We start from the raw sequence: 12,800 nt of genomic DNA on the forward strand, positions 1-12,800 counted from the left end.
AATCCAAAATATCCTCGACTTCCCATTCTTCTTCTCCTTCGATCTCAACCGGAGGTGATGGTGATTGTTTCTGTCCAGGTAACGGGTTACCTGCTTCAGGTGACAATAGCGAAACATGGAATACTGGATGGATATTCATAGAGCGGGGAAGCTCTAGCTCATAAGCATAGGGATTGACGATTCGTTTGATACTGTAAGGGCGAATCCGTTTCCAGTCGAGTTTCTTGGAGGGTCGTTTTGTCAAAACATGGCGCGTCGATAGGAAAACTTTATCTCCGATGCGATAACGAGGGGCGGGAGAACGGTTTAGATTGGCTGATTCCTCTTGTACCTTTTGTGACCGAAACATTTCGCTCTTCAGGAATTCTACCATATCCTTCATTTCTTTTGCAATGCTATTGGCCTGATCTTCCGCTGTCGTTTTGCCATGTTCCAAGGGGCCAAAAGTCATCCGTGGATTTCTTCCCAAATTGGCATAGAAAGGAGAGACCTTTGGTGTTTCCGACACATGATTATTTGCTGCAAACTCAGTCATTGCCAATAGTCGGACCCAATCATCTTGTTGATAAGAAACATAACTTCGAAGATACTGTTCCATTACGGCATTGATCCTTTCAGTTTGTCCATCAGTTTGAGAGTGGAAGGCGGTGGAGAATCGTGGGGATATTTCCAGGCGTTTGCAAAGCGACTTCCAAAATTCTGCAACAAATTGTGTTCCTCTATCGGACACGACAGTATCAGGTAGTCCATGTAGCTTCCAAACATTATCGATATACAGCCTCGCTACTGCTTTCGAATCCACCTCTTTAGTCGTTGGTATCAAATGTCGCATTTTAGTTAGTCTATCAACAACAACTAGGATCGCAGTATATCCATCACTCTCAGGGAGGTCAGTAACAAAATCCATCGAAACATCCGTCCATGGCCCATCAGGTATTGGCATTGGGCGAAGTACTCCATAAGGCGCATTGCGTGGTGCCTTGCTACGGGTACACAGATTGCAATTCCGAACGTATAAATCGACATACTTCCGCATTTGTGGCCAATAATACTCTCGACTTAAGAGTTCCAATGTCTTTGCTCTACCCGGATGGCCTGCTGATGGTTTATCATGATATTCTTGTAGGAGCCTCAGCCGGAGGTCATTATCATTTGGTACATAGAGTGCGCCTCGATAAAGTAGCCGACCATTATTGTCTTCCGTACATTCGGCAAGTGAAATTTTATTAGAACGGCGAACGTCACTCCGAAGCATCACGAGGATTTCGTTTGGGAAACTATCAACTTGGTAAGCTTTTGAAAATAACTCCTCCACAGTGGACATTCCTTCAGCGGATTCATTTGATAAAGAACCCGCGAACAAACTTAGCTTTCAATCCAAATTTTTTCTCTTCAGAACCACTTGGCTCTGATGCGTCAACCGTTCATCCCCCTCTTTAGGTAGGTCACCTGACCTTCTAGTCAATGCATCTGGTTTTGCTCCTTGTTTTCCCGGTCGAAATTGTATGACGAAATCGAAACGTGAAAGAAATTCAGACCAACGAGCTTGCCGACGATTTAACAATTTTGTCGTCATGAAATATTCCAGGTTTCAGTGATCGCTGAGAACTTCAATAGGGAATTGTGCTCCTTCTAGATGATGTCGCCACTCTTCGAAACATCGCACAATTGCTAGAAGTTCTTTATCGTAGATTTCGTAGTTACATTCCGCAGGGGAATGTTTCTTGGAAAAGAAAGCCACCGGATGTAAAACTCCCTCATCATCTCGTTGTGATAGAATTCCTGCTGAAACATAGTCGGATGCATCGGTTTCCACCACAATCTTTCGATCCGGATCGAAATGAACCAGTATGGGCGTGGTTGTGAACATCTTTTTCAAAATCTGAAATGCTTCTTCCCTTTCATCTGTCCATTCGAATTTTACATTTTTCTTTGTTAGAGCTGTAAGCGGGGCAACAATTTTTGAATATCCTAGAATAAACCATCGATAAAAATTTGCGAATCCCAAAAATACTTGAACATCATGGAGGTTCATCGGTGTAGACCATTCTAGAACATCGATAACCTTCTTTGGATCCATTCTATTGCCATCTGGGGTGAGGATTAAGCCGAGATATTTCGTTTCTTGAACCATAAATTCACATTTTTCGGGTTTGAGGTGGACATGATTCTCATCAAGTACCCTTAAAACCTTTTGAATACGGTCCTTATGTTCTGCAAGGGATTCGGAATAGATAAGAATGTCGTCTAAATAGGCCGTCACAAATTGATCGAGATAGGGGCGCAGGATGTCATTGATCCAGTGTTGAAACGTAGCCGGAGCATTCGCTAATCCAAAAGGCATTACCGTATATTCAAAGTGTCCATATCGAGTCCGAAATGCCGTTTTCCATTCGTCTCCCTGCGCTATCCTAATTTGATTGTATCCCCAACGTAAATCCAATTTTGTATAATACTTTGCTTTCGACAATTTGGTCAAGGTTTCCTTCAATAATGGTAAGGGGTATCGGTTCTTAATCGTAATTGCATTGAGGCCCCGATAGTCGACACATAAACGAAGAGTTCCATCAGCTTTCTTGACAAATAGTATAGGTGCTCCCGCTGGTGATTCACTATGGCGGATAATTCCCTTGGGTAGGTTCTCTTGAAGGTAGTCCCAAAGTGCCTTCAACTCTGTTTGAGATAAAGCATATATTGGTCCCCATGGTGGTTGTTTGCCTTCTTCTAATACTATCTTCATATCATGGAACGGTCGATGTGGCGGAAGCGCTGAAGCATCATATTCCTCAAACATGTGGATATAGCGGTGGAACTCCCTCGGTATTAGTTGTTTAATATCGATAGTAGGTTTCTCGGTCGCTGAGACGGTAACGGTATGGGTTTCAGGTAGGGGAATTGATATACCATGAACCGTAATTGCAGTTCCACTAAGCGAGCAATGTTGACAGCAGCTTTGAGAGTCGAAGATAAGCAAATTTTCCTTCGGTCGAATCGTAACATCATGGCGTCGCATCCAAGGTATCCCCATCACGATCGGATAGTGTCCCAACTTTGTCACAAACATGACGCAGTCTCTCGATAGCCATGAATGTCTAGCGAGACATCAACAATGTGAGTAATCTTCCCTGACTTGATAGGTCTGCCGTCTATAACGTACACATGGCGAGGTATTTTGAGGGGGGTCATGGTAAGATTATTGTGGCGTGCAAAAGATTCATCAATAAAAGCATATCCTGATGCTCCGGTATCAATAAGGGCGTAGGTGGGTATAAAAGAATTTTTATTCTGTGAAATCGAACAAGTTACTGCAAATTGGTTCCCATCCATTTCCTCCTCTGATACCGAAAAGCCAGAAATACACATTCTAGGAAAATCTTTAAATGGTCCCTGGGCTAAGCCACTTAGTGCAGGGACAAATCTTTTGCCGACTCATTATCACTCCCATCGTTTTCCTCCACTCTCAATGCCGCTCCCCTCATCACCGGTTTCCTTGGCTGATTTCCAGTTGCCCTTGCTTGAGGGCAATCTCTAACCATGTGTCCAACTCCTCCACAGTAGAAACATCGGCCCTCAGCTAAGCGGGCGTTTCTTTCGGTGGGGGTGGGGCGACGACGTCCCCCAGACAGATCCATTGGTACATCACCTCCCGGGCGAAATGAGGGATGATTCTCAGTATTAGGTACATTGACAACCGGGGCAACGGCACGAGGGGTAGGGGCAGGGTTCGCTGGTGGGGGACGTGGGGTCGGAGCTGCAGTAGTATTCCAAGGCTTTTTACTTCCTCGCTTAGCTTCTGCCGCCCGACGGCGGTTATCCAATCGTTGCAAGAGCGTCGCACATGCATCTACTGTCGCAGGAGTTTCATGGTGTATCATTGATTCATCGAGTTCCGCATTAATACCTTCCATCAGAGCCTCAATCCGAGAGACTTCATCCATCCCTGATTCGGCAGCATACCTTTGAAATTCGGCGAAGTAATCAGCAAAGGTTCGGTTTCGTTGACGGATGTTCCTAAGATTCCTCCTGGCTGTGCGCATTCGATCAGGGTCCCCAAAAGCAGTATCCAAGATCTCATAAAACCGTAACATGGAAGGCAAAGCGATGCCTTCTTCGCCGACGTATTGTAAAAACTGGTTGGCAGCGACTCCTTCCAGTCGACTAAATGCATAAGATAGCTTAGACTGTAGTGTGGGAAAGCGGTCGGCATTTCCCAGTAACTTAATCCTCATCTGTTGTTTGAATAGGTGTAATCTATCTCGATCGCGATCTCCCCTAAACACCTCAGGATCTGGGAGCTTCTCCGACCGTTGGGTAGTAGCCACAACGGGTGGTACTGGAGGCGCAGGTGGGGCATCATCACCACCAATCGGTTCTTCATCAGGGGCAACTACCTCAACAGCGACCCGTCGAGTTCGAGCAGCAGCGAGGTCTCGTTCGAACATCTCCCTTGCATTTCCAGCCTCTCTCTCCACTTCCTGTAAATCCGTTGCATATTGAGCAAGGCCGTGTTGGGCACGTTGAAGAAGTGCGTAAGCTTCTATTCCGACATTATTATCGACCTGGGGGTGCTCTTGGAAAAAGGTTTGAAGGGCATCGCTTAGTTGCTGATAATCAACAGGGACGTGTTCCGACATTGTAGACTATGGTGTTGTATTGGTTGGCAATAGAGGACGGAACCTTATTGTAACGGGGGCCTATGGGCGTAGGGACTATAGTGCCAAGGAATACAACCGAGGCGAAGACGTAGCAATAGGTATTCTTGGCTATGGACTATGGGATGGTTCTACCTGGTATGACAAACCAGTCGAACCCTATGAGGAGGCGTAGGACAAACGTAGTATTCGTGGAGTAAATACAAAGGTTCCATGAAGAGAAAAGGAAAGGAAGAGAAACAGGAAAGGACACGAGACAACGCCCCTTTATATATCCAACTCCTAGTCCGTTGATGACTAATACTTCGCATAACGGAAACCGAAAGAATATAACAGAAACCTCATTACAAATCCTCGTTCAATTACGCAACCACTCCCCACGACCCAATCTATCGTCTTAGTCGAGATACAATATTGCCGTTACAACCATGGCGGCACATCTCCCTATTGATTATCAACAGCTAAGCGATGCCCTTCAGACCTTCTTTCAAGAACATCCAGAGGTGGATGGCAATGTTGGAATAGAAGCCCATGCACTTCTTCAATGGGCACAACATGGCCTTGCTCAGTATGCAACGGACTTACAGGAGGTGGAGAGGGAGGCTGGAATTGCGAGGGAAATGTTTGAGCGAGATCTAGCCGCTGCCAGGGGCCACCGAGTTGCGGTCGAAGTGGTTACCCCTGATGAAGAATCAATCGGAGATGATAATGCCCCACCGGTACCTCCGGTCCCACCTGTCCCAGTGGTTACCCAACGGTCGGAAAAACTCCCAGACCCTGAAGTGTTCAGGGGAGATCGCGATCGAGAAAGACTACACTTATTCAAGCAACAGATGAGGATCAAGCTATTGGGAAATGCCGACCGCTTCCCCACACTACAGTCCAAGTTATCTTATGCGTTCAGTCGACTGGAGTGCGTTGCCGCCAATCAGTTCTTACAATATGTCGGAGAAGAAGGCATCGCTTTGCCTTCTATGTTACGGTTTTATGAAATCTTGGATACTGCTTTCGGGGACCCAGATCGAATGCGTACGGCTAGGAGGAACCTTAGGAATATCCGCCAGCGAAATCGAACCTTTGCTGACTATTTCGCCGAATTCCAACGGCATGCTGCCGAGTCAGGAATGGATGAAGTCTCTAGGATTGAGGTGCAAGAAATGGACAACGCGGGGGTTGTGCGGAAGGACACAATAGTGGTTAAACTATTAAGTCGTCACCCTAATTTCGAGTCGGGGAGAATTCAAAGAATTTAGACGAGAGACGAGAGCGGGAAAGCTAGGTTCCAATGTCTATATTATATGTATCGCTTGATTGACCAAGTCAGAAGAAAGAGAAGAACAGCCCGATATTTATACAAGAACCGTGTTCCTTCCGACCAAGAAAGAAAAGAGAACTAAACAGGTGGGAAAGCCATTTGACCCTGAGAAACTGCCAAGAAGTATGGAAACAGATAGAAAAGTGTCGGTTCCGTAAGCGTCCGATCACGTATATAAGTATATGACTCAATGTTCCAACATAGGAAAGTAATACCCGAGATGACAACCCATATGTAAAGTAGAAACGTAATAGGAACCCAAAAGAAAATAGTTAACGGTATAAACCCTGTATTCCTTATCAAATGACTCGTAATGAAATGTATGGAGATAGACAGATATTAACGAAGTAAATGAAAGAAACAAAGTTCACCGTAAATTCCAACATGAGGCTTTGATGGAGGGTATTAATGCGGAACTCGATGAATCGATGATACAACATGAAACTCCTGCAACAGTAGATGCCTGCGCGACACTTTTGCAACGGTTAGATAATCGACGACGAGCGGCAGAAGCTAAGCGAGGAAATAAAAAGCCTTGGAATGCTACTGCTGCTCCGACCCCTCGCCCCCCACCAGGGAATCCTGCCCCTATTCCTCGCGCTGCCGCCACAGCTGTCAATGCACCTGCCCCTGAGAACCACCCCTCATTCCGCTCGGGAGGTGATGTACCGATGGATCTGTCCGGGGGACGTCGTCGCCCCACCCCCACCGAAAGAAATGCCCGCTTAGCTGAGGGCCGATGTTTCTATTGTGGAGGAGTCGGACATATGGTTAGGGATTGTCCTCAAGCAAGGGCAACTGGAAATCAACCAAGGAGACCAGTGATGAGGGGAGCGGCGTTGAGGGTGGAGGAAATTGACGGAAGCGATAACTAGTCGGCAAAAGATTTGTCCCTGCACTAAGTGGCTTAGCCCAGGGACCATTTAAGGATTTTTCTAGGATGCATATTTCTGGGTTTTCGGTATCTGAGGAGGAAATGGATGGGAACCAATTTGTAGTAACTTGTTCAATTTCACAGAATAAAAATACTTTCGTACCCACCTACGCCCTTATTGATACCGGAGCCTCAGGATATGCTTTCATCGATGAATCTTTTGCACGCCACAACAATCTCACCATGACCACACTCAAAATACCACGCCATGTAGATGTTATAGACGGCAGACCCATCAAGTCAGGAAAGATTACTCATATTGTTGATGTCTCGCTAGACATTCATGGCCATCGAGAGACTGCATCATGTTTTGTGACAAGGTTGGGACACTATCCGATTGTGATGGGGATACCTTGGATGCGACGCCATGACGTTACGATTCGACCAAAGGAAAATTTACTTATCTTTGACTCTCAAAGCTGCTGTCAATATTGTTCGCTTAGTGGAACTGCAATTACGGTTCATGGTATATCAATTCCCCTACCTGAAACTCATACCGTTACCGTCTCAGCGACCGAAAAACCTACTATCGATATTAAACAGCTAATACCGAAGGAGTTCCACCGCTATATCCACATGTTTGAAGAATATGACGCTTCAGCGCTTCCGCCACATCGACCGTTCCATGATATGAAGATAGTATTAGAAGAAGGCAAACAACCACCATGGGGACCAATATATGCTTTATCCCAAACCAAGTTGAAGGCACTTTGGGACTACCTTCAAGAGAACCTACCTAAGGGAATTATCCGCCATAGTGAATCACCAGCGGGAGCACCTATACTATTTGTCAAGAAAGCTGATGGAACTCTTCGTTTATGTGTCGACTATCGGGGCCTCAATGCAATTACGATTAAGAACCGATACCCCTTACCATTATTGAAGGAAACCTTGACCAAATTGTCGAAAGCAAAGTATTATACTAAATTGTATTTACGTTGGGGATATAATCATATCAGGATAGCGGAAGGGGACGAATGGAAAACGGCATTCCGGACTCGATATGGACACATTGAATATACGGTAATGCCTTTTGGATTAGCGAATGCTCCGGCTACATTTCAACATTGGATCAATGACATCCTACGCCCCTATCTCGATCAAGTTGTAACAGCCTATTTAGACGACATTCTCATCTATTCCGAATCCCTTGCAGAGCACAAGGACCATATTCAAAAGGTTGTAAAGGTACTTGATGAGAATCATGTCCATCTCAAACCCGAAAAATGTGAATTTATGGTTCAAGAAACGAAATATCTCGGCCTAATCCTCACCCCAAATGGCAACAGAATGGATCCAAAGTAAGTCATTGATGTTCTAGAATGGTCTACACCGACAAATCTTCATGATGTTCAAGTATTTTTGGGATTTGCAAATTTCTATCGACGGTTTATTTTAGGATATTCAAAGATTGTCGCCCCGCTTACAGCTCTAACGAAGAAAGATGTTAAATTCGAATGGACGGATGAAAGGGAGAAAGCATTTCAAACCTTGAAGGAGATGTTTACAACGGCACCTATACTAGTTCATTTCGATCCGATTCGAAAGATTGGAGTGGAAACCGATGCTTCCGACTATGTTTCGGCAGGGATTCTATCACAACGTGATGATGAGGGAGTTTTACATCCGGTAGCTTTTTTTTCCAAGAAACATTCCCCTGCGGAATGTAACTATGAAATCTACGATAAAGAACTTCTAGCAATCGTACGATGTTTCGAAGAGTGGCGACATCATCTAGAAGGAGCACAATTCCCTATTGAAGTCCTCAGCGATCACCGAAATCTGGAATATTTCATGACGACAAAATTGTTAAATCGTCGACAAGCTCGTTGGTCTGAATTTCTTTCAAGTTTCGATTTGGTTATACAATTTCGACCGGGAAAACAAGGAGCAAAACCGGATGCATTAACTAGAAGGTCAGGTGACCTACCTAAAGAGGGGGATGAACGGTTGATGCATCAGAGCCAAGTGGTTCTGAAGAGGAAAAATTTGGATGCAAAGCTAAGTTTGTTCGCGGGTTCTTTATCAAATGAATCCGCTGAAGGAATGTCCACTGTGGAGGAGTTATTTGCAAGAAATAGACAACTCGGGGTTGTGCGGAAGGACACAATAGCGGTTAAACTATCAAGTCGTCAACCTGATTTCGAGTCGGAGAGAATTCAAAGAATTTAGACGAGAGACGAAAGCGGGAAAGCTAGGTTCTAATGTCTATATTATATGTATCGCTTGATTGACAAAGTCAGAAGAAAGAGAAGAACAGCCCGATATTTATACAAGAACCGTGTCCCTTCCGGCCGAGAAAGAAAAGAGAACTAAACAGGTGGGAAAGCCATTTGACCCTGAGAAACTGCCAAGAAGTATGGAAACAGATAGAAAAGTGTCGGTTGCGTAAGCATCCGATCACGTACGTAAGTATATGACTCAATGTTCCAACATAGGAAAGTAATACCCGAGATGACAACCCATATGTAAAGTAGAAACGTAATAGAAACCCAAAAGAAAATAGTTAACGGTATAAACCCTGTATTCCTTATCAAATGACTCGTAATGAGATGTATGGAGATAGACAGATATTAACGAAATAAATGAAAGAAACAAAGTTCACCGTAAATTCCAACATTATTTTCAAAAGCTTACCAAGTTGATAGTTTCCCAAACGAAATCCTCGCTATGCTTCGGAGTGACGTTCGTCACTCCAATAAAATTTCACTCGCCGAATCTACGGAAGACAATAATGGTCGGCTACTTTATCGAGGCGCACTCTATGTACCAAATGATAATGACCTCCGGCTGAGGCTCTTACAAGAACATCATGATAAAGTATCGGCAGGTCATCTGGGTAGAGCGAGACTTTGGAACTCCTAAGCCGGGAATATTATTGGCCACAAATGCGGAAGTATGTCGATCAGTATGTTAGGAATTGCAATGTGTGTGTCCGTAGCAAGGCACCACGCAATTCACCTTATGGAGTACTTCGCCCAATGCCAATACCCGATGGACCATGGATGGATGTTCGATGGATTTTGTCACTGACCTCCCTGAGAGTGAGGGATATAATGCGATGCTAGTTGTTGTTGATAGATTAACCAAAATGCGACATCTGATACCAACGACTAAAGAGGTGGACTCGCAAAAGGTAGCGATGTTGTATATCGATAATGTGTGGAAGCTACATGGACTACCTGATACTGTCGTGTCCGATAGAGGAACACAATTCGTTGCGGAATTTTGGAAATCACTTTGCAAACGCCTGGAAATATCCCCACGATTCTCCACCGCCTTCCATCCTCAGACTGATGGACAAACTGAAAGCATCAATGCCGTAATGGAACAGTATCTTCGAAGTTATGTCTCTTATCAACAAGATGACTGGACCCGATTATTGGCAATGGCTGAGTTTGCAGCAAACAATCATGTGTCGGAAACAACCAGGATTTCTCCTTTCTATGCCAATTCGGGAAGAAATCCACGGATGACTTTTGGCCCCTTGGAACATGGCAAAACGACAGCGGAAGATCAGGCCAATAGCATAGCAAAAGAAATGAAGGATATGGTGGAATTTCTGAAGAGCGAAATGTTTCGGTCACAAAGGATACAAGAGGAATCAGCGAATCTCAATCGTTCTCCTGCTCCTCGCTATTGTACAGGAGATAAAGTTTTCTTATCGACACGCAATTTCTAACAAAGCGACCCTACAAGAAGTTCGATTGGAAACGGATTGGTCCTTACAGTATCAAACGAATCGTCAACCCCTATGCTTATGAGCTCGAACTTCCCCGTTCCATGAAGATCCATCCAGTATTCCATGTTTCATTATTGTCACCTGAAGCAGGCAATCCATTACCGGACAACAACTATCACCACCACCCCAGTGAGATCGAAGGGGAGGAAGAATGGGAAGTCGAGGACATTTTGGATTCCAGGAAACGCAATGGAAGGTTTGAGTATCTGGTACGGTATGTAGGATATGACGACGCCTCTGGTACCGTTATCGGACCTTAAGCATTCACCCGACATCGTTCGACAATTCCATGAACGTTATCCACGAAAACCTAAGCCTACCAGGAGGTAGGCCTTGGAGGGGGGCGTAATCTGTAACGGCAATATTATTGTTAGAATGATGATTGGATCGTGAAGGGAAGGTATGTGCAGTGAATTAGGATTTGTAATGGGGTTTCTGTTATGTTCTTTTGGTTTCCATTACGCAGTATGAGACATCAACGACTGGAGCTGGATATATAAAGGGGTGTTGTCTCATGCCTTTTCATGTTTTCCTTCCTTTCCTCTTCCTTCACGAACCTCCTGTATCTACTCGCGCCCGACCGCGCGGTGACAGGACCCCCTCCCGTTTCGACATTCTGATTCTCGAATTGCTTCAGACCCTGAGCGAGACGTCCCCCTATCTACCGAGTTGAAGCCTTTTACTAGGAACCGTCCTTCTTTTCACCCCTCCTCAAACACGTCGGCGCCCCCGATCGCGACACCCAAACGACCAGCCCCTCGAGGCTACCCCTCTCTACGTCGTATTGGCACTCTGTCAATAGTCTGGAGGTCAGCGCAGACCCATTGCCAAAGCCTACGATAACCCACGGTGCTAGCGACCTTACGGTCGCGAAACATTCGTTCCTTACCTTACGCGAGGTCCCTTCGTTGGGCCTTACCCCGCTTTACGGCCCTAGCCAGGCAACCCATTCAACCGAGTCGGCTTCCCCGCTCACCCAACCCCATCGGCCCGGTACCACAACCGAGGCCACCCCATTAAGACACGGTCGGCACCCACGACTGCGACCACCCTATATACTATGGAAATCGAGTTCGAAGGTCACCACTGTAAAGACCACCAACAGGTAGCGGCTTACGCTTACCCCATCTACACTTGGCCTCTGTGCCATTCCTCCCACCTTAACTCCCTGCTGCCTGACGAGCAGACTCCCAGGGACCCCATCGACACCCCCTCCCTATGCTTTCGCACCTGATGCTTCGGCGGTCTCTCGCCTCGCCTTCGTGCAGTACTTCCTATATGGCTTCGGTAATGATCCTGGTTTATGGTGAACGGGTATATAGACGATTGACTTTATGTTGTTTGACGGAGAAGCTCTTGGGATTTTATTTCTACTGTAGCGTTGTTACTTTGTTCGTCGCTTAGTTTCTGTTCAGCTACACCATGTCGCGCGATGTTTGTACGTACTTTTCCTTTGTCTTTGGCGGTAGTGTAGGCGTGCGATAAGCCTTTGGCTTCTAAGCAATATAAAATCCAATTCCAATTCCTGTATCTACCCTCGCAACACCAAAACTTTCGAAACGATAAAACTTTTGGCCTGCACTCTCGATAAAACTTTTACTCGAACACGATCCTGTATGTCAATAGACTCCGTAATCTATTGGTATCTTATCGCACATCTGTTCGTACGCGAAGTCATCCACGCTCTAGTCCCTGAGTTGTGAACTTTCTACCCCTCAAGCCCTCGCCTAAGTCTCGCGACCGCAGCGAAACCAACCAACAACCTGGCCTCACCACCCAACCCACCAAACACCGTGGGCAGGAAAAGAACTCTATCAGAAGTCTTCCCAAACCCAACTCGAACCGGAACATCAATCATGTCCAACAAGCCTCTCTGAGCTCCTGGTTTGCAGGAGCCCCCCCCCAGGAACCCCAGCCCCCCCCACGCTTTGCCGACACCCAATCCAGTCAATCCACCCAACAAACACAGTCCACCACGATCGAGCAAACCCAACCCAGCGGCGAACCCTTCTCTATCTTCGCCGAATACACCCAATACAATGAACCATACGCACCAAAGTATGACTACATCCACCCTAGCATCGTCCCCCAAGAAACCCATGCCAGAATGGATCTCAATTACATCTCGTGGGTAATTAGAAATGCCCTCACCGTGGC

At 45.8% G+C, this 12,800-nt stretch overlaps 3 protein-coding genes across 3 annotated transcripts; all 3 read left to right on the forward strand.

Annotated features, from left to right (window-relative positions):
* Positions 1–5,080: 5,080 nt before the first annotated feature.
* On the forward strand, positions 5,081–5,905 carry LAJ45_07733 (uncharacterized protein; the record flags this gene model as incomplete). The annotated part of the gene is made up of 1 exon (XM_046117288.1): positions 5,081–5,905. The coding sequence occupies one exon, from the start codon at positions 5,081–5,083 to the stop codon at positions 5,903–5,905; it is 825 nt and encodes a 274-aa protein (XP_045969584.1).
* Positions 5,906–6,362: 457 nt separating this feature from the next.
* LAJ45_07734 (uncharacterized protein) lies at positions 6,363–6,842 on the forward strand (the record flags this gene model as incomplete). Its single annotated transcript, XM_046117289.1, has 1 exon — positions 6,363–6,842. One exon carries the CDS (start codon positions 6,363–6,365, stop codon positions 6,840–6,842), a length of 480 nt encoding a protein of 159 aa, XP_045969585.1.
* A 3,150-nt stretch (positions 6,843–9,992) lies between these two features.
* LAJ45_07735 (uncharacterized protein) lies at positions 9,993–10,903 on the forward strand (the record flags this gene model as incomplete). Its single annotated transcript, XM_046117290.1, has 2 exons — positions 9,993–10,483; positions 10,633–10,903. 2 exons carry the CDS (start codon positions 9,993–9,995, stop codon positions 10,901–10,903), a joined length of 762 nt encoding a protein of 253 aa, XP_045969586.1.
* Positions 10,904–12,800: the final 1,897 nt, after the last annotated feature.

Source organism: Morchella importuna, assembly GCF_003444635.1.
Source record: "Morchella importuna strain M04M26 chromosome Unknown Morimp01GS025, whole genome shotgun sequence".
NCBI lineage: Eukaryota > Fungi > Ascomycota > Pezizomycetes > Pezizales > Morchellaceae > Morchella > Morchella importuna.